The following is a 23,048-nucleotide window of genomic DNA, read 5'->3' on the forward strand; positions in this document are numbered from 1 at the left end:
TTAAAAAGACATTAAGATCAGAATGTACTGGATCCGTTGAATCGTGGTTCTCAATCCGGATGAGATTTGAGTTTCGGTGGGAGCTTTAAACAAATACTGACATTCAAGCCCTGCTCTGAGCCAATTACATCAGAATCTCTGAAGATGGTCCCCACAGGGGGATTTTCTTTTCAAAGACCCCCCAGATGACTGAAATGTGTGGAATACTGAGACACACCCATCTCGGTAACTCATATGGCCCTTGTTTCCTACATAACACATTGCTTATGACTGCCTTAGAATATAATGGTTGTATTTTAAGTATCTCAGATAAATAAGCATAGAACAGAAGCAAATGTAACACATAAATGATGTGCCCTTGCCAAAGCCAGATGACGTCACCGCGTGTTGTGCAAGCAAAGTTTTCATGATTGTTCTGAACACAGGCAAGGGGTGGGAGAACTGAGTCATCCCTTGAGCTCCTGGTAGAACAGCGGACCAGGCCCGGTGCTATCAGCAACTCAGCTTCTGCCAACACACTATCACTTTGCCTTTTATTTTTTGGTATTTAATTTGTGAGTTTGTTTTGTGTTTATGTAAGCGTTATAAAATTGGAGATTATATTGCATTATTCATTTGCATAATAAACATGGTTATTCATATTTAAGCAGCATTATAATACAGAGAACATATTAAGTCAGCATTGGGGGAGCCTGGAAGCTTTTCCTTTCTAAAGGGGTCCATACATTATTCAGACTTAAGGATGCCTATTGACATGATTTCTGGGCCTTCGAGAAGGCGGGTCAACATAGCCATTGAATCGAGGACATAGGCTTCCTCCTTGTTCAGTGCTCTTGAAAGCACAAAAGCACAAAAATCTGTTTCTCCCCCTGGGGCGTCTCAACAAGAACTAACAACTGTTTCTAATATCCCGAATGTGGGAAGAATTTGTCGTTTCCAAGTGGCTGCTACCTTTGCCCTCTCCCAGGAATTCACATTAGGACTCCCGAGCCTTCCCCAGGCTACAGGCACTTGGTTGATTTACCAGTTTCTTAGAAACTCTGACAAGATACAGGAACCCCTGTCCCCATCTGGGGCCCAAGACTACTCCATTTATAAGAAGGATGTCTTTGTTGTGAAAATGCAATTTCTCATCCCTCAAAGTGAGGAGTGACATCCCCCCTTAGAATTTCCAGGCAGGGCTGTGTTATCTGCTAAGAAGGACATAGCAATTTTTTTTCATAAAGTCAAAAGCCAGGGAGGGTTTTGTATGTCAAGAGCATGAAAAAAAGCATCTATTATGTGCCAGACACTATATGGCCTTTCTCTCAATAGTCACAACGATTCCATGAGTTGGCATCGTTATTTCCATTTTCTACCTGAGGCTCAGGAACACAGCTTATCAGAACACATTACTTCCCCGCCCCCCAACCGTAGGTGAGTGGCACAGCTGCCTGCCTGATGACAGAGTCCATGCCACAACCAGTTTTCAGGAAATTAAAGGAGCCCATGAGGTGTGCTCCAGGTTGCCCAGAAGTTAGTAGCAGGGAAAGATTCCTACAGTTGAGTGACCGCCTACAGAACCCAGTCAGCCAGAGAGAAGACAATGAATCACTTAATAACCATGAAGTGCCATTTATCTCAAAATAATAGCAATAAGCAGGCTCCCTGGAGAGGAAGCTTGCATCATAAAGAACTCAAGAGATTAATGCAATGAAGTCTCCTTCACCGTGACAACAATGGGCACACCTGTCAATGTGCCTATTTGCAATGTCCAAGGCCTGCTCCTGCCAGAGACTTTTCACCGCTGAGAATGAATGGTCCTGACTGCTTATAGTCAATATGCTTTCAAAATGTTCTTGTATCTAAATATATGGACTCCGAATCATTATCTTATTTCTAAACTTAAAAATATAAATGCTCTAAATAATATATACTAATAAAAGAGTAATATGCTAAATAGACCAGACATCTTCCACATGTCCTTCCAGACAAAGCCATGGTGGCGGGGGGAAAGGCAGAGGCAGTTAGGGGCAATCAGGCCAGCAGGGGAGGGCAGTTAGGGGCGATCAGGCTGGTAGGGGAGCAGTTAGGGGCATGAGGCCAGCAGGCAGAGGCAGTTAGGGGTGATCGGGCAGGCAGGCAGGCAAGTGGTTAGGAGACAGCAGTCCCAGATTTCGAGAGAGATGTCCCAGATTGGAGAGGGTGCAGGCCGGGCTGACAGACACTCCCCCCCCCCCCCCCCCCACACACACACACACACACATACCGTGCACGAATTTCGTGCACTGGACCTCTAGTTGTCTAATAAATAAGAGTACAAGGAATTCAGCTCTGAAGAAAGGAAACATCCATCGTGATAAAAGTTTGTTATAACTTTTCATGAAATAAATGCTTCCCTGGCCAGAGTGGGGCCTCCAGTGCACACGTAAAGCAAACGATGTCATCCCTTCCAGCATCCTATGTTTTGGCAAGCCACTGAGATGACAAGATATGCCATAGAAGCATAGGAACAGAACTAGATGAGACAGCAGCTGGTGCTGTTTGTATGTTGACGTTGAATGTATATGCTCCTGTTCACCATTCCATATACCCCTTTCCTCTTATGAACACCAGGGTATACATTTTAGAGGTGTTGCCATCATTCTTTCTGGGATTCTCTTTTCCTTTGACTTTTCACTCTATGATTTTTGGCTCTTTACTCCTCTTTATTACTTCATCAACTGAAAGAGAAATGTCTGTAGATCATCTTGGGATGAACAGGTAATGAAGAGTACAACATTTCTATAGCATGAGACATTTCAGGAGCAACAGATGCACCTGCTGAAGGGAACGTGGGGGTCCAGCAGGCACAGAGAAGACCTCCAGGTATCTGGGGATGATCTGTGAGTCAGGAGAGGAGAGTGGATCCGCTAGATACCAGAGATGCTGAATCAGGAGGCCCACAGGCTCTCCAGGGAGCCAGCTGGATAAAGTTACCAGAGAATGAAGGGTATGAGAATCTTCGAATTACTGGGAAATATAAAGAATTCTGGTCAGAAAGGGGTTCAGAAAAGGGGTAGATGTAAGTATTCAATTCAATTTGAAGGCCAAACCATTGACTGGAGATTACGGATTTATACTTATTAAGCTTTGACCTGTGACTTTTTCTGAGTCATGAAAAACACTCACTGAAAGAGTTTTGTTCTGAATGGGAGTGGATTCCCAGGGGTTTATGAGGATCATATATGGGGGGAGAAGAGGCAGCCAATTGAGTGCCTGGTGGTAGCAAGAGGCTCACCTCAGTTTTCCTTGAGTTCAGCCAATATGAAGGTTCAAATAATAATCAATTATCATCCAGGAGGTAAGTCTTGCGATAAAATTTCTCTCCACATAATTAAATGCACAATAACAAAGTCTCGGAACAGTCGCAATCTGTATTGTTAGTATTACCCCGGAGTCCCTGCACAGTTGTTAAGCCCAGCAGGAAGCCTTTAAACTAAAAGCACTTAATTATATTGAAAAAAGGCATGAACTGACTCCATTTAAGCCACAGGTTCTCAAGAGTGATGACGATAGCTGTCCTTGATTGAGGGTCTGCTGTGTTCCATGAACTACATTAGACAGTCTACGTAATTTCCATTAGCTCATAATAACCCAGGGAGATGGGCATTGTTTTACCAGTAACTAGTTTGATGTTGCCTAGATCTACAGTACGCTGAAAAGGATAGGTTTTACAATGGTAGATACAGCCTGGGAACATGGGGACTTGCCAGGTGCTCCTGGTCGTGTCTAGCACGTGAGCATCTATTAAGTGAATGAATGGTGGGATACTTGTTGACCGTTCACAGGCTAAAAGATGTGAGGAATACAGAAAAAGAGATTCGTGGCTTATAGGGAAATTAGGACATCTGTGCATAAAGAACCAATCCAGGTTGAAGTAAAAAAACAAAACAAAACAAAAAAAATTGTCATACATTTTCATATATTTGACATAAAGTTTGTAGTAGGAATTCAGTAAATGATGAATTATTAAATAAATGAATGAAATCAGACAACCAACTGACCAAATGCTAGATTGTGTGGTCCTGACTGTGAGAACAACAACAATAGTCTAGAGAAGAAAAGCTCATTCCGAACGTGGGTAGTAGATTTCCCGAATGAGATGAGATCTGAGAAGGATCAGAAATATCCCATATAATAAAAGCCTAATATGCTAAGTGTCTGACCCTTTGTTTGACTATTCAACCAGTTGCTATGGCATGCACTGACCACCAGGGGGCAGGCCAGTAGGTTAACTTGCTGCTGGGGTCCAGCTGATCAGGACTGAGAGACACAGGCTGGACATACCCTGGAGCCCTCCCACAGTCTCTCCCTGGCCCTGATGGTGCACCAGTGGGATCCCTCTGCCTGGCCTGCGGGGATCAGGCCGAAACCGGCTCTCTGACATCCCCCGAGGGGTTCTGGATTGTGAGAGGGCACAGTCCAGGCTGAGGGACCCCACCGGTGCAGAAATCTGTGTACCGGGCCTCTAGTTGGAATTATAAAGAGGAACTGAAGTCACATTGTGTAGAAGGAATACCGTGAGCAAGTGCAGAACTTTTGCTCCACCCCCTCTATAGCTCCAGCTCCCCACCCTCCCTCTCAGCCTTCTGTATTGTGCTCATCTGCTCTGTTCTCATTTGCCCTCCTCTTGAGCTCTGTCCAGCTGGTTCTTAGAGTGCCTTGAAGCTGGCACTGACTTTGCTACAGCATCTTTGAATCAACAAGGAATGCCTCTGCCCTTCGGTGGGGAGTAGAAAACAAACAGATTTTGTCCTATGGAAGATTCTAGGCCAGCCGTGGGCAAACTACAGCCCGTGGGCCGGATCCAGCCCATTTGAAATGAATAAAACTAAAAAAAAAAAAAAAAGACCGTACCCTTTTATGTAATGATGTTTACTTTGAATTTATATTAGTTCACACAAACACTCCATCCATGCTTTTGTTCCGGCCCTGGGGTCCAGTTTAAGAACCCATTGTGGCCCTCGAGTCAAAAAGTTTGCCCACCCCTGTTCTAGGCCTTCTGAAGCAAAGTAATAACTATACTAAATGAGGCAGAAATCATGATGATCCTGCTCCCTAACAGCTGCAAAAAGGGCTTCTCGTGGAGATTTTGGCATTTGGGAGACCCTCTCCAGACTTCCAGAAAAACATTCCTAGCAGGTCTTCACAACCACCTTTCAACTCCCTAGTGCCTCTGCCCCAAAGTCAAGGCCAACATAACACAACCTCCTCAGTCTTGGGTGACAGGATGTCCACACAAAGCCCAAGGTTCCTTCATTCACTGAGGTCTGGTTTCCCCAGGGATCACAAAAACCTTCTAGCCTAGGTTTCCTGAACCGTTTCCAGCTCGGCTTCTGTCAGACAGTCCTGGAGTTGGAGCCACTCTATACTGTCTCTTGAGAGGAGATGATGGTAACCTCCATCTGACTGATTGCTTTTTTCACTCTGAAAAAGGATCTAGCACCATATATGATTCTGTTTCCAAGTCCTGTCCTCTTTATTCTATTTCTCAGGAACAATATGCGACACTGGGAGCTATGCCCAGCAGCAGCTCTGCTTTTCGGAAACAGCTCGCTTTGCGAGTGGAAAAAGTGATCTCGCTATTTCCAGGTTGAGCGACAGCCTCTGTTTTGTTACTGCTCTCGAGCCAGCTGTCGCCCTGCTATCTCACAAAAAAGACAGCTGTTCAACTCTGTCAGTATGCAATGCCTTGCATTCCAAAATGGTGTGCCAACCCTTCAAGTGCAGGGGAAGCTCACAGCAGATCCTGAGAAAGAAGGAGAATCCAGTAGGAACGTTGAACTCCTGTGTGTGTGGGGGGGGGGGGGGGGGGGGGTATAAGGTGGAGTTCCAAATTCTGCAATTCTGCAGCAGGAAATCCTGGCTTGAGATTCTGGTGCTAGTCTTTTTTTCTTAAATATGTTTTTATTGATTTTAGAGAGAGAGGAAGGGAAAGGGAGAAGAGATAGAAGCATCGATGAGAAAGGAACATCGATCCACTGGCTCCTGCACATCCCCTACTGGGAATCAAGCCCGCAACCTGAGCATGTGCCCTGACTTTGAATTGAACTTGTGACCTCCTGCACAGGTCGATGCTCAACCACTGAGCCACACCAGCCAGGCTCTGGTGCTGGTCTTAATAAAAGACTTTCTTACGAGGGCTGAAAGAAATCTTTTTCCTCTCTGGGACTTAAAAAACATGGGTTACAAATCCAAAATTTTGATGGCAAAAGTCTTGCCTTTTTAAACATAATATTAAATTAAAAAAAAACAACAACACAACACACCCAGTCATAAGAACAGAACGATAATGTAGGAAAAAGCTATATGGATCGAAGGAAACACTTTTGGTTACCAAGGCCACAGCATCTACTGCGTTGATTATACAGCTCGCCAGTTTCACTTCCTGTCTCGGGTATTATTTCCTGGTAACAGTGGGGGAAATGTCCCAGCACCTACAGGCCAGCTTTCCCTGAAGTTAGCAGATTGCCTGCATGTGCCAGCCCTCCACCGAAGAAGGAGCAGGTTCAGGACCTGGCACCAGGCAGCCGAGTGGCACTGCTCCCAGAACACTCATCCACTAAACAGCCATTGAGGGGTCTGGACCCTGCAATGTCCAGGACAAATGACTAAAATGAAAAGCACAATGCATGTGAGTGGAACCAGAAGCTTGAATGGAGTCCTAATCACTGCCTTAGTATAGATCACATTATTTTTTTATGTAACTTCATTCTGTAATCCTGTCATTGTCTAGTGTAATAGTATAGATTTCCATTTATCTGTCGATAAGTGAGAATGATTACTATGATGACCGTTAAGTGATTTGGTTACTAGCATTGGTGGGGAAGAGAAGTGGAAAATTGTTAGGGGGGTGGGGGGTGGGAAGGGACCAGACCGCCAATCATCAGGAAGGGACAAAACATCTGAAAAGAGAAAGATGTGCTGATTCTCTACCCGTGATCAATGCAGACTGTTTGTTCAGTTACTGGGAAACTTGAGATAGGACCTACTGGTGTAAGGAAGATCTAAATCAGGCCAGGGCTTTAAAATACCTATGATTTCTATGTAAGAATGAGGCCTGAGGCATGAAGGAGGGCCACGGATTAGGGGTAAAGGTCCACATTAAGGGCATCTACACTGCAGCTGACACCCAATTGTTGAGTTTCAGGTCCCACAGACTGGAGATCTAGTGCTTAGGGCCAAATACTGACGGGTTGGGAGGAGTCAGGGTGTTAGTTCAGGCTGAGCCATGATTTCCATCTGGTGACCTGAAATGACTTTTTATAATACAGCCAACCTCACTACAAAAAAAAAAAAGATGTGTTCTCAGCTGAGCTCTTTCCAATGAATAAATAGGAGGGGACAGTTGAATTAGATACCAAAGACCAATGAAAAAACTCCCTTTCAGCTGGTCCAATTTACTGCATTCCATCTGCCTCGGTCTTAGGACCATGATTTCCTATCTCTGAGCCAGTTATATTTTTCAGCTAATCAGTTTTGACCAAAAACATAGTCTGTCTCAAATAAGCTTCTTTCCTTACAATCTGGAACTTGGAATTGGTCACCATTTTTTAAACAGTGTAACTTTAACTACTGGTCAATAGCCATATGTCTATACATGAATCACTTGAATAAAAGCACCCCCAATATCTACCAAAAGATACAACTATTTCAACAAAAAGGCCATTTAATTCCATGCCTTTTTCATTCAATTCAATTTGTTTTTCATTCATCATATTGAAACAGTGAGGTTCCACCTCCGTAAGTAGTCAACAATGCCAATAGATTGTTTTAAATGTGTGTCAGTGGTTCCCTTCAATTTATGATTATGCCTTTGTAGCAGGTAGCTTGCATCTGGTTGAAAATACATATTTCTTTCAGTAACTGAGAATTAAATTCTCACATGTTATCTACTCACCAGAATTGAGCAAAATAATGGATTTGAGGCACACAAACTCCTCTCCCTGGAGATTCATCATACGAAACCGAGATGATGTAGCCAGCAACATGTCAAAGATCTCCACCATGCCCTCTACACATTTTCCCTGGTTCCTATGAAAATGCAGGAAAAAAAAGTATTAAAGAACATAGAAGTTCCAGAAGGTATGATAAGGTTCACATTCATAAAAATCTGCTGGCTCCAAATCTGTATCAAAAAACTGTAGCCATTCTGTTTATGGAGCATGAACATTCATTTGAATTCTAGGAAGCAAGGCAAAAAGATTTCCCACGAATAAACCATTTTCATTTCAAATATTCATTCCCCAAATATGCATGTTAATTATAGCATTCTTCAACCTATAGGTAATAAAAAACTATTAAGATTGAGGTAAATGATTTTTCTAATATTTTTTATCTGTTCCTATATTCTAGATATTGCGGTAGTTATGGGAATAAAAACAGGGCCTCCAACCCGGCCGGTGTGGCTCAGTGGTTGAGCATCGACCTGTGAACCAGGATGTCACGGTTCGATTCCGGTCAAGGCACATGCCCAGGTTGTGGGCTCGATCCCCAGTGGGGGGCATGTAGGAGGCAGCTGATCAATGATTCTCTCTCATCATTGATGTTTCTATCTCCCTCTCCCTTCTTCTGTGAAATCAATAATTAAAAACAACAAACAAACAAACAAAAAAACAGGGCCTCCAGTTTCAATATGTTCATGGCCTTGAAATAACATAATCAAGTATAACAGACTTATATAGAGTGCTTTTGAAGTAGAGAAGAAACGGAAAATTATGGGCTCTAGCTGAACTGGAACTATTGGTGTTGAGGATGACAGGTGAGAATTTGTTTAGTAGCTGGCATTTGAGGTAACACTTTAAGGGAATGTAGGATTTCACTGAAAACATCACTGGAAGAAGGCCCTAAATGTGGAAAGGAGGAACAAATGAAAGAATATTGAGCAGTGTGCTAGAAAGAGATAGATTAATGTGAGAAAGAAGGAAATGGTCAGGTGAAGAAGAAGGTCCTACATCATTATAGGAAGTTTAGGTTTTTCCCTATGCAACAGAGCCTTGGCATCAAGAATTTAACATTCATAACATAACATGTAATTCATCACATTTAATATTTTAAAAATAAATTACTATCTTAGTATCATTTGTATGCACTTGTTGCAGAAATTAAATGAAATGACATATGAGAAAGGAACTCATTCATTTTTTTTGTTCATAGGCTCAATTTGGTGCATGTAATCAAGAAGGACAGGAAGAAGTTAAAATAGTCTATGCATATGCAAAGATATATTTGTGAAATATATACAAATTTAAAACATAAACATTAAACACATTGCCCAGTATCTTTTTTTGTTTTGTTTTCAATTAAAATATCTTGAAGTTCTTCCTCAACTGTTTTTTAAAAGCTACATAGTTTTTCACCAGGAAAAAAAAAAAAAAAAAAAAAAAGCTGTGATTTCTTTAACCACTTTTTTATTGGTAGACATTTAGTTTAATTCCTCGTATTTTGCCATTACAAACAGCTGCTGCAATGATTACCCTTATGCTTACGTCTTTGGGCACATCTATAGATAGCTATAGAATAAATTCCCAGAAGTAGAATCACTATATCAGAGGAGTATTTTTAAAACTTTGATAAGTAGTTCAAAAATTGCTTCCAAAGAGCTTGTACCAACAGGCTGTTGCTAGGAGAATATATTGGTATAAGCTCTTTCTCTGAGAGGTCTCCTTTTTCTCTTAGATATTAGTCATGTTCACATTGAATCTTAAGAGCTCTTTATATATTATAATAGTTATCACTTTGTTCTATGTGCTCTCAATGATTTTCTAATGGTTTGTCCTGTTTTCTTTTGACTTGGTTTCTGGTATTTTCTTCTGCAAACATTTAATCTAATTAGACCAGATGTCCAAAGGCCTACTCTTGCACAAATTTCGTGCATCAGGCCTCTAGTCATTACATAAACATATTTATCAAACTGTTCATTTATGGCTTTAAAATAACATGTCTTGCTTGAAAAGGTCATTCTCCCTTCCAATAACATAAATAAAATATTTCTGTCTTATGTTTCTTTCTAGTATAGTTCTAGTATATATTTTTATGTTTAAATCTTTGCTCTTCTGGATTTTATTTTTTATAAACACTTTATTAAGATATCATTACTTATCAAAGAATCCATTTAAAGTGTACCATACAATAGATTTTAGTAAATTCCTACAGTCGTGCAACTATCATTTGATACTTACTTTGATGTAAGATGTGAGGCAGGGATTCAACTTACTATTTTTCCCAGGCAGCTAGTTAGTTTTCACCTTTATGGAATAAACCATCTTTAACACGCTGACTTGACATATGCTAGTACTTTTTTTCTTTTTTCGCTAAAAGTATTACAAAGGGTATTACCTAAGTGTCCTTCCCCCCCCCCCCCCCCGCCCTTGACAAACCCCTGCCCTCCCTTACCCCCCAGTGTCTTATGTCCATTAGTTATGCTTATATGGATGCATACAAGTCCTTCGGTTGATCTCTATGCTAGTACTTTTGATAAAATTTATTTACTTCTTACAGCTGCCCCCTAAGGTTGGTTTTATTATTTCCACTTTCCAAATAAGGGAATTAGGTCTCAAAACTGTTAAGTCAAACCACACCACCTACACCAGAAGAAAGAATTCCAATAAGATTTTCTCTGTCTCCTTGTCTTGCTTCACTTGAAGTCATTCAAAAAGACAGATTGAGGGCCCATTACACCAGGCTTTGAGCGAGGCATTAGGCATAGGCCTCGTTAATACGAAGACCCAGAACAGAGACAAAATAGACAAGGAGAAAGACAGGTGCAACACAACGGGATGCATTCCCCAGAAAAGGCCTAGAAAGTCTCTTCCAAATAATGTCAATCTCCCCAAGTTTAACCCACATCAATATTGAAGCAACTGTTAGAATATTCTTAGATAAAGATAAATGGGATTTTATATAAAGTGCTTAGAATGGCACACAGCAGGGTCTATATTTAACTATTAGTTATGGACTGATAAATCGATCCATAGATATCAAGGAGAGGTTGGCCTTTTTACCTGAAGCACCCAGAAAACAATTGCTGTGGTAGATTTTGCTTTGACGCTGGAAATCCAGGTGTATGAAAGCTCTACATACCAGTCGGCGGAGGAAAACGTTAAATGCTACCTTCCACAAGAGGAGGTGATAAGGTGGTCACACCCAGAGGTGAGTTGGCCTTATCAGACTGAGAATACTAGAAGTGAGTTTTTCTTGTCCTGTAGTTGATTTTTTTTTTTAAAGAAGCACATTTTCTTTCTAGTGAAAAAATAAACAAGGAGAGGGGAAAGGGTTTGGAGGATAAAGCTTTAAAAATAACAACTAATAGCCAAAATAGAGAAACGTTCCTTTCTCAGTGTAACGTCTGTTTACTTCACAGACTGCACATCGGCAGGGGAGCAGCTCTCAGTGTGGGAGAGAGCCTGCGCTCACCTGCTGTGAGCAAAAGTTCAGCTCAGAAACTGAGAGCGGAGTCTTAACTGTTCTCTGTTCTTCTGGTCCCTTTTCAATAGTCTCCCACATTTTCTCCTGAGAAGCTTGTTCTTAACCCTTTCAGCAAGAGAGCATTCTTCTCGGCCTCTTCCCCCTGCATAGCCTGTGATTTCTCCCCCATCATACCTCTCCACAACACAATGCTTGCTCTTCAGCACAAACTGGGAGCCATAGACTGGGAATGGCGCATCCCTAAAGGTTCTGTGTGTGTGTGGTGGGGGGGGGGGGGGGGGGGTCCTTTAGAGGGTGCAGAGGGCACACACCTTAAGTATAAATCATTGAGACATTTACAGTGGTTCTCAACCTTCTGGCCCTTTAAATACAGTTCCTCATGTTGTGACCCAACCATAAAATTATTTTCGTTGCTACTTCATAACTGTAATGTTGCTACTGTTATGAATCGTAATGTAAATATCTGATATGCAGGATGGTCTTAGGCGACCCCTGTGAAAGGGTCGTTCAATAGCCAAAGGGGTCGCAACCCACAGGTTGAGAACCGCTGTGCTAGTTGGACCTGGGGCTTGCTTCCATGCAGAGCAAAGTGCTTCATGTTTGCTGCTGGGAGTCTCAACTTTGAGGGCGCCTGGGAGAATATTTATTCCACTGAGGTCCCTAGTTTCTAAGGGTTCTCTAAAAGTCTACAAGAACTTTATGTTGTCTCCATAAGACTAAATCCACTATTCTTTCCATGGGAAAAACTCCCTTGGTCTAAACACTTTTGGTATAATAAATAAGTGCTATGTTCTTTGTTGACCCTGATGATCTTTTTGGTAAATGACTACATGTTGCCCACATGGAAATGACTGACTGATGACATGGTATCTGTAGGTCCCTCATTAGCAGCGTCACAGGTGAAAGGGCTTGCCATGTGAGCCAGTGAACAGGTGACCAGGAACCCTAAGATCAGGAACAAATCCATGTGGGCCTTGCTGGGTGTTCAGATACTTGATATCTGCCCAACACAGAGGAACCCTTTACCATCTGTCCACTGAGGTCATTACACCTTGGGGTCAGGGCTTCCTTGCTGAAATGCTGCCAAAATATACTATCCTAACCTTAGGGAGCCATTCAGACCAGAGAATTAACTCAATTTCAGATGGAACAGATGAATCAACAGCATCAGACATGGGTTGACTACTGAGAATCTGGTGGTAACATGACTAAGTAATGTAAAAATTGGTCTAAATCCACGAGGTGCTCCTGAGGCTGAGAAATACATGGGGTATGGAAGAACAAGATTTATTTTTGAAGAAAGAACAGCTTTAGTCATATATCAGGAGTTGTTTAGCAAGCAGCCCAGCCTTGGACTCCAACTGTGAGACGTGACAGCCTGCAAGGATGAAGCCCTCCACCAATTACATCAGGTGTTCAGAGCATCTTAGAATCCCCTAGTGGGGAAACCTTGTTCTGCTCTTTGTCCTCTTCAAATACAATTCATTTGAACTTAAGCAATGGGGATTGGGGGGGGGGGGGGGCTGGGAGTGTGAAGGGGGGAGGAGGGTTTGCAAGAGCATTTGTTTATGCAATATCCTGAAAGTTTCTTCTCTATAGAAATGAAAGCCTGTTTATCAGAAGCCCTTAGGTACCTATTCCTCCACCTGGGAAATAAAGAGCTCTAATGAGGGTGTGCAGATCAAACCTGCCCTTATATATCTTCAAAAATAATCTTACAAAATGGAAAGCTACCCCTTAGTCTCTCTTTATTGACAGGAACAAACTAACAGAAAGCCCAGGAGATCAACATTTAACTTAGCTGTCCTGAGAAAAGTACAGTATGGTTAGAAAAAAAAAGTTTACAAATTAGGATGCTGTTTAAAATCAATAGTGGCAGGTTTAGTTGTATTTAAAAAACTTCCGTATTTTGGCTGCTACAAAATCTCTCAGCACACACTCTGCGATGCTGTGGATCCATAAATATTTGTATAATCAAGAGGTTTACAAATGCGACTCTTTGACGTGTGAAACTAAATGGTTCTATATATCATCACCATTTACAATGGCAATACCAGTAAATCTTGAAAAATGCAAAATTTCAATGGCTGCATCTCAAAGCTGATTACTTGAGATAAAAGCAGTTCAGAGTTTGGCATCCAACTGCTTGGGTTCAAATCTTGATGCATCCATTTGCCAGTTATGTGACCTTGAACCAATTACTTAACTCTGTGCCTGAATGAGCATAAGAATGACCTGGAAAATGGAATAAAATAAAAACCAATAAGATAAATTTTAAGAATATGATCAGAAGATCATCTTCTTAGAGTTATTCTGACAAAAGGGAGACAAAAACCATATTGTAGGATTCATTTTGAAGGATTGGATTTCAAGTGGAAATAACTTTTAGTCCATTACCTTGAGAAGAGCTGCTATGAAATGAAAGCCAGTACTATCTTCACTGAGAGGCTGAGGAATAAATGCCTGGAGCAATTTAGAGCATTTTAGAAATGTAAAATTCTCAGAAGACACATCCCAAGTCAAGCAGACCTTGCTGAAGAAGTTGGGAAGTGTGACTGCAGGGAGAAAGTTTTCAGTTCTCCGCTTTTCTCAGCTTCAATCCATGTGTAGCTTTATTATTGTTGTTGTTGTCATTTGATACATAAGGGACTCAACCAAGGAAAGTCAGCCAACATCAGTGGCCAGTAAGTAGAATTCCAATGCAAGGAGAAAAAAGCTAAAAAGAATTTTTTCATATAGGATTGAAATCAAAGAAAAGAGAGAACACTTCCCTCAGGCAGTATCCTCAGGGTATTTTCAGCTCAAGGAAAATGAAATTCTCCTTCAGAGACTTGCCTTGCTAAAGCACTAACTCGCTGATGACTAAAGTGTGGAAGTGGCTGCCAGAGGTTATAAGGCCATCACACATACTAAAGTCCATACTCAACCCCTTCCAGAATGAAGACTCTACCCATGTCCCCAAATCATGTCCCAACTCAAAGCCATGAGGACTCTCATTCCCTCTTCGTCTCTCTCTACTGCCATCTCCAGCGGTGGACTTCAGATTTGCAAAAGTCATTGTAAGCCTACTTCCAATCCTAGCGACAGAGTATAGATAATTGATACACCTATTACTCACCCAGAGGATTTAGACCCTCTTGGTTCATGCTGGTGCAAAAAGAATTACACAGGAAATGTTAGATTGACCTGCATGAAAGATGTGTCTGGATATTAGTGCCAAACACTTAGTCATCTACTGTTCAATAACCTTTATTAAGCTACCTGCCATATAGGAGTTAAGACTCTGAGGAACTCTTTTGCTATTTACTTTTCTCACATCAGATGGCTGCTAATCAGAACAGTTTTAAGCCAAGAGATATTTTACAATAAATAGAAACAAGCCTTATCATGCACCCTTTTTCATATACTTTTGGGTGCTAAAGTGGTAAAAAGATAAAGAAAAAGGAGGTTAGAATTGGTTATTACAGACACTTCTGTCAGAATCTGTAAAACACACTTCTGGGTTTGAATGGCTTTGCCAAAGGAGATGGAATTCTGCACTTCTATAGATAATGTTCCACTTGAGGTTGCTTGTACAGTGTATATAGTTGAAGAGTTAAAGTAAGTCACTAGAGGAAAATCATCTAATGGTTGTGTCTACTCAAATATCCAACTAAAAGGAGATTTGATTGATCTTTTAAGATACATCAAATATGTAAGACATAAGGAAGAATGTCTCCGTTACTTGCTTTTCACTTGGATGCTTTGGAATTATACACACAAAGCAATTAAGTAGTTTTTCTCCATTCTACTTAGATGACCTGATTTCGTTAACTGGAATGAAGACGAATAAACAAAGAGAGTGCTGTGTTTGTATGTGAGACCTGGGTTCCTACTTTTAATAAATAATCACTGTTTCCCTGTAAAAGACATGATCAACACTTCGTTTATTTAACTCAAGTTTCATTGTACACTATGTTTTGAGTCAATTATATATGCCAGACTCAGTACTAGACACACTAGAAACTCAAAGATCAATTTTATTTGTTCATTCCAATATTCATTCAGTAAATATTTACCGAGTCAGAATCTACTGTGCTCCAAGCACAGAGTTAAGTATTTGGAGTACAACAATGAGCAAAACATTGACTCCTGTGATATACAGTTTAGACAGACATTAAATACACATTATCACACACAAAAACACACACCAATAAAATGAAGTAAAACTATTCATTACAACAAATGTCAAGAAGGAAGAGTACAGGTCTTAGAGTAAAGTACATCAAGGGGACTCTTTTAGATATGGGGGAAGATGGGTATCAGAGAAGACCAATTTGGAGAGGTGGCATTTAATCTGAAATCTAAAGAAGTAGGAATTAGCAGGGACTGGAAAGAGCTTACCAAGCATAAAGACTAATGTAGGTTTTGGAAGCAAGAAACTGCTTGATGCGTCTGAGAAAGTAAAAGAAGGTCAACATCCTGGAACCCTGGCCTTACTGACCAAGGCTCAAGGGGCCTGAGGAGGTAGCAGCAGAAACAAGACCCCAAGGCTGTGATCTGGAAGGTGGACTTCATCCCCAATCCAAGAGAAGCCACTACAGCTTGAAGAGAATTCCTAGGAAAATTTAAGGGACGAGTGATCAAGATTTGTGTTTTCCAAAGATCAGACTCACAGGGGGAGTATTTCCTCAAGTCTCTATAGGAGGAAGAAAAAAAAATTCACATTTCTTAACTTGGCCATTCCAACTGCAGAAGTTCTTATGCGCACAAAGTCCAGAACAAAATGCACCACAAAATTTGGTTTTATGGTACAAAAACAAAATGAACCATCATTAATCAAGGCCATTGAAATGCCGCTCCCCACCCCCCTAAAAAACACCCCATAATGCCTTTTTTTCCATCTTCCTTTTACATAAAACCTTAATTCATTTCTATCCTTTGAGAAGATTGACGTATATTCATACAGCGTGTTGGAAGTCTAATAACTAAGCTAAAGACCTAGGATTCTTGCAGGGATTCTAGAGTTACTCATTCAACCAGGACTTACCAGCCTTTTATTAGATCCCAAGCACTTTGCAAGTTAGTCAAGGTCCTACTCTCCTGGTGATAAAGCCAGATAACAGACAAGTAACATGGGAACAAGATCGTTTCAGGCTGTGATAAGTGCTTTTAGGAAATAAAACAGTGAGCAGCAGGCAAGTTGGTAGAAGGGCAACTTCAGCTAGCTTGTCCTTGAGAAGGTGACACTTGAACTGGGGCCTGAGTGACAATATATTTTGAGGTCATCTGGACTCCATTTTTACAAGAGACATTTTTAAGTGTGTGTGTGTGTGTGTGTGTGTGTGTGTGTGTGTGTGTGTGTGTTTCTAAATAGGATAAGAAATTGAATGAGGTAGTTACTTTAATGGTTAGTGTAAGGCTAGCAAAGAGTATTCCTGCTTTGAAATCCAGTGAGGGAAACCAACAAACTCATAGCATGGAGCCCAGAAATCCAAGACACTTGAGTTGAAAATTAGAAGTGACCTGAACTGCCTTCCTCTTAGAATCTCCAGGCTTTTCATGCTGAAGTTGGAACACAGCCATTATGAGCATGACATTTCTCCCTGGAAGCCAGTTCACAAACAAGGCTTGAGAATAGAGCCAACAGAAGATAGCAGGTCTTGTGTGAAACAATGCTGCTTTATTGAGTACATCTTTCGGAAATGTGCACCACTCTTCTAGAGCTCTGTATCCTTCACTCTGTTTGGTCTTTTCTTTGATTATGGACAGTCTTTGCCTTGAGTCCATACAATGTTTGCTAACTTCATTGCATGCTTCTCAATCTAAGTTTTCATCAAATAAAACTGTGGATACAAAGCAAACATATTTATTTGCAGATGGGCGAATGATACTGAAAGCTGCTTCCAAGAGGTGGGGGGAGTGGATGTGTATCTGGTGAATTATTGGCAGTTGTTTTCCCGTAGCTCTTGTATTTAGGTCATCGGTTCTCAACCTGTGGGTCGCGACCCCTTTGGCAGTCGAACAACCCTTTCACAGGGGTCGCCTAAGACCATCCTGCATATCAAATATTTACATTACAATTCATAACAGTAGCAACATTACAGTTATGAAGTAGCACGAAAATAATTTTATGGTTGGGTCACAAGATGAGGAACTGTATTTAAAGGGCCAGAAGGTTGAGAACCATTGATTAGGTGCTGATCTAGAAGTGTAATTTTAAATGTTTCTTTTGATTATGCTAATATCGGAAAAGTGCAGTAATCTCACATTGTGTAGCAATAGGTAGTAAAGGACAGTGCACCAGAAAGAGAGGACGTGTCTTCTTGGCCCCATTCTGTCAGCAGACAGCTGTGCAACCTTGGGCAAATCACTGAACCTTTCTGGAATTCCATTTTCCCATCTATAAACAAGGAGGCTGGGCCAAACCAATGGTACTTTTTGAAGTGGGTTCTTATTAAGTAAAGTGACATGTGAACAAAGTGCATCTGCTTCGGAAGGACTGTGAGAGTGTCCCAAAGACCCACACACCTTCCTTCCTTCAAGAAAACCGCTTCGTCACCTTCTTGGAAGGACCCACAGAAGACATTTTCAAAGTCACTGCCCTAAGTCTTAAATGCTATTTCAGCTCTAAAATAATGACTCCATGACTTTTAAGTACAAAAAGGCTACGTATCCAAAATAATACTTCACACACTCAACATTTTGTAGACTTACTAACATCTACAAGAAGGTAAGTAAAAGGATAATTCATTACCTTGAATTACTAAGCTCCACTTTTGGTAAACAAACTCCTTAAAATACTGTTACTCTTTCATTAACACCAACAAAATCTCATAGCAACTTACCCACCACCAGCTCCAACAATATAATAAAATAACAATGAGAGCTAACATTTATTCGGTTCTCACTGTGTGCTTGTAAGTATGGTCTAAGCACTTGACATCTAAACTTCCAAGTTTGTTCAATGGTCAAGTACACTGTGCCAGTCCTGGGACCAGATTCATACACTGAATGAATATCCCACTGCACTTCCTTCTGTCTTCTTCCTGTGCTCTGGGAGTAAACCATTCATCTGTCACAGTAGTTATCCCTCCTGCTCCTCTGTCCACCATTCCCCACTGTTGCTTCTAAGATTAGGTCTACACTAAGTATGTCCCCATAAACAGCACTTACAACCCCTACCCATAAGCACTTACATATAAGCATGTGTCACTTATCTACTTTTATTGACATAGTAAGCCTTTACGTTCATGATATTGTCCTCCCCGTACCCCTCCAATATATTACATGCTCTCACAGGACAGGGCTGTCTGTATCTGATTTTTCCCTATGTTCCTACTGCCTAGGAAAACGATGATAATAATCACTTATTAATGGTGGAATTATTAAGCATTGAAATTGGAGTGCAGAGTCTCAATCCTGCCACTTACTACCTTTGTGATTATAAGCAAGTCTTTTAAGGATTAACAGCAATAAACTTTATTTTCTCAGAGGAAATATGAGCATTATAATATTTTTAATATCCTCAAAAAGCTGTTCCCAGGATAAATGTGAGAATGTGCAGGGTAGCACATAATAAACCACGCATGACACATATTGTCAAATTCTCATCATCCCTTAAGACTCGCCTTTATACTATAGAAGTGTTGACTCTAAGGCTTTTTAAAAGCAAGTCCATCTAAGAGAGAGAAAAGCAATAATAGCTTATAAATGCTTATTAGAAACTGAAATAAAAATTAAGAAAAATTCACTGAGGGCCACATGAATGTGTTCTACTCCAACCAGAATCATGCATACTGTCATTTTCAGGAAAGAAATAAGAGATTACCTATGTATTCTTTATGGATAAATGTGTCTTTCTCATCACCCTTACCATAAAGGGCAATGTTTTGATTTTGGTTTTCTTATTCATTTGTTTTCATGAGATCTCTCTCTCTCTCTCTCTCTCTCTCTCTCTCTCTCTTTCTCTCTCTCTTTTTTCCTCCTCCGTCCCTCTCTCTCCCCTAAATATTTCCAAGGCTTCAGGCCACAGTCAGTACCTGTAGAAATTATATGTTTAGTCTAACATTACACTGGGCAAATGCCATTGCTCCAATTTACCAGAAACATCTTTAAGAAACTAAAGCAGGGATCGAAGTATAATCCTACCATTTCATCAGTGATTGGCACTACAACATATTCTTCTGGAAACAACTAATAAACAAAATTTGAACCCATTTCTTGGCATTTAGAAAAACGTTTTTATCCTTTCTTTCTGCGCCCAGAGTATGCCCAAGGACTTGATGCTGCACTCTGACCCCCAGGCCTCAATGATGGTTCAAACTGATTGTGAACCAAGGTAAACAAGGTTCTTCCCAACGACCTGGAGAGCTCCAGTCTGCAGAAAGCTAATGAAGCTCTTGAAGCAGCATGTTCCTCTTCCACCCACACTTTATTGAAATGCTTTTGAGTCTTATTGTGTTGTAATTACACACTACAAGAAACTCAACCAACATCTATTTCAAGGATTGGGCCCATGACTCTTACTAAAACATTTCAATTCCATTTCCCTGAACATACAAACTCTAAATGCATCTGTGAGAGCCCTCCACAAGTATTTTCATTTCACATTTCAGAAAACGCAAAGTGATGCAGGTTCCTGACTTAGCTGATGATGGATGCGAAGGGAAAGCCATTGTGAGCTAAGTTGTTCTCTCTTTCCTTACTGTATTTTCAGTATAATATTTGGTTCATACAAAAGAATTTTGATAAAATATATATACTTTATAAAGCATAATAAATAGCCACTTCTCCAGCAACTTGCCTTCTTTTTATTTTCTTTATAAACATTTTTAATTTTAGAGAGAAAAAAGTTAAGTTTTCGTTTTTGTTTTAAGACATAATTCCTGACCCTGAGATACATCCTATATAATAAAGAGCTACTATGCTAATTAGACCAAACAGCCAAACGACCTTCCAGACATCCTTCCAGATGACCTTCCAGACGAAACCGGGGCTGTGAGGGCCGGCTGAGGTTGCGAGGGCTGGCTGGGGTTGTGAGGGACTGCGAGGGCTGGGCTGGCCAAGGCAGCCAGGGCTGCGAGGGCCAAGCCCCTTGCACGGATTTTGTGCACGGGGCCTCTAGTTTTCCTATAAAAGTTTTAGCTTTGCCTCTTAAGTAAGTCTGTAATTCACCTGGAATTAATTTTTTCCCATGCTATGAAGTAGGGTCAGATTTTTTTTCTATACAGATAACCAGTTGTTTCAGGACCAGTCATGCAATGGTTCTTCCTTTTCCTTGAAATCTCAGTGCTCTCTCTACCATAAGTCAGTTGTTCCTAAATGTCAGTTCCTGAACTCTCTTTTCTATGTCATTAGTCAATATGCTCATTTCTAGGCCAATAAGACCACATTGTCTTATTTATAATAGCTTTATGCCCATATAACTTAATTATTATAGTTTCTTTACTCAATCTTCCTACCTTAATTTTAGTTTTGAGAACCATTTGGCTATACTTGAATTTTTACCATATAAATTTTATAATGAGCTCAAGATTTTTATTAGAAATGCACTGAATTTACAGATAAATTTGTGGAGAATTGATATATTTTGAATAATGAATCTTCCCAGCCATAAACATGGCATAGCTTTCTTTGTAATGTTTTATGTTCTTAATGTCTTTCAATAAAGGTTTCTAATTGTCTCTATAGAGCTCCTGAAATTTCTTTATTAAATTTATTCCAAAATACATTATAGTTTTTGTTACTACTGTAAAACATATGTATAATTATAAAAGTATATTTAATTACATATGTATTTATGTTCTATATTTGTTGCTAGTGTAAAGACATATTTGGTTTTTTTATATTGATTAATTAGAACTTGTAAACATTCAGTGAGATTGAATATCAGAAAGATAATAAGGGAAGTTCTTATCTAAAAATGTTTTTAATTTTTTTAATATTTCAATTATGGTTGACATATAATACTTCATGTTTCAGGTGCACATTGTAGCAATGATACATCTATAGAACTTACAAAGGCATCACCTGTAAGTCTAGTACCTATCTGACACTACACATTGCTATTACGATATTATTGACTAAATTCCCTATGCTGAGCATTATATCCCCATGACTTTTTTAGGACTGGCAATTTGCACCTCTTAATCCCTTCCCATTTGTCAAACATCCCCCCAACTCCCCTTCTATCTGGCAACCATTAAAGTGGTCTCTGTAGTGATTTGTTTCTGTTCTGCTTTGTTTATTTATTTGGTTTTTAGGTTTCTCATATAAGTGAAATCATATATATTTGTCTTACTCTGTCTGACCTACTTCACTCAGCCTAATACTCCCTAGTCCACCCATGCTGGCACAGATGGCAAGATTTCATTCCTTTCCATGGCTGAGCAATATTCCATTGTGTATATGTGCCACCTCTTATCTGGCCATTTGTTTATCGATGGACACATAGGTTGCTTTCATATCTTGGCTACTGCAAACAATGCTGCAATAAACATAGGGATGCCTATGTCCATTCCAATTAGTGTTTTGGGTTTCTTTGGATAAATACCCAGAAGTGGAATTGCTGGGTCTTTCTTTGCTTCCTGTTATACCTTGTTTTAAAGTCTATTGTGTGGCTTTTGATTGAAGCATTTAATCTATTTACATTTAAAGTAATTATTGATAGGTATGTAGTTATTGCCATTTGATTTTTCATATTTTTTCTTAAGTCCCTTTCAGATTTCTTATAATACTGTTTTGGTGCTGGTGAACTCTTTTAGCTTTTACTTGTCTGGGATCTAAAAATGTTTTTAACTGGTTATATCAATCTGTCTAAATTGCTCATGGTAAAAATCAAAACAAAACAAAACAAAAAATCCTTGAATTTTTTATTTTATGAAACACAGCTGCCAAAGAATGAAAGTTAATCTCATAGGCTTTCTATATGCATGTCTAACAAAATATAAAAAATGCTTCCTCTGAGTGAACGTTTATCACATATATAGTTAGCAATCGTCTATAGCTCAAAAAATCAAAATGCATCTTAGTGAAGAAAAAGGGTCTTTTAGAAGTTCCATCCAATGGCTGAGTCCTTCCAGTGAAAGAGGCGCTGTGTTTATTTGTGCCCATTTTTAGTTTTATTCCTTTCCTAGTCGTTAGTAAAAACTCGGTGTGGATGAGATCTGTGATTCATTTGGGTCTGCTCTGACAATTCAGCTCTTCGAGGAACTGCTCTCTACAAAGTAGATGGGAGCTATGGACTAATATTTCCGAATGACTTACAAAGCTTTGAAGATTTGCACATTTTAGAAAAAGAATTTTCAGAAATGACATGATCAGGCAACAGAAAAGAGTAAAATAGGAACTGAGACTTTTAGAAATAAATTTGAATTTTAAGGAAAAATATTCAGAAACATGGACTTAAATAGACAGGCTCTAACACCAAATAGACTCAATGAATGGCATGGTGAGAGGGATAAAGGATGTAAGAAGAAAGTGTAAAGGAAAAGAACAAAAGGATTTCAGAAAAAGTCATAAATACAAAGTACAGGTAAAAGGTGTCCTTTGTGTATGTAAGTGGGCACCTGAAGAATAAAATCACAGAAATGTAGCAAATAATTATTTAAAACTATAAA

At 40.0% G+C, this 23,048-nt stretch overlaps 1 protein-coding gene across 3 annotated transcripts in view; it reads right to left on the reverse strand.

The window, feature by feature from the left end:
* Positions 1-23,048, reverse strand: part of ESR1 (estrogen receptor 1) — a 204,852-nt gene that overhangs the window by 17,476 nt on the left and 164,328 nt on the right. For all 3 annotated transcript variants that reach the window (XM_070417453.1, XM_070417451.1, XM_070417452.1), the window contains exon 6: positions 7,922-8,055. In XM_070417453.1, coding sequence (XP_070273554.1) covers positions 7,922-8,055 — 134 coding nt within the window. The remainder of the gene's footprint in view (positions 1-7,921; positions 8,056-23,048) is intronic.

Source organism: Myotis yumanensis, unplaced genomic scaffold (genome assembly GCF_028538775.1).
Source record: "Myotis yumanensis isolate MYYU_CA2020_CCGP unplaced genomic scaffold, mMyoYum1.0.hap1 SCAF_6, whole genome shotgun sequence".
Classification (NCBI taxonomy): Eukaryota; Metazoa; Chordata; class Mammalia; order Chiroptera; family Vespertilionidae; genus Myotis; species Myotis yumanensis.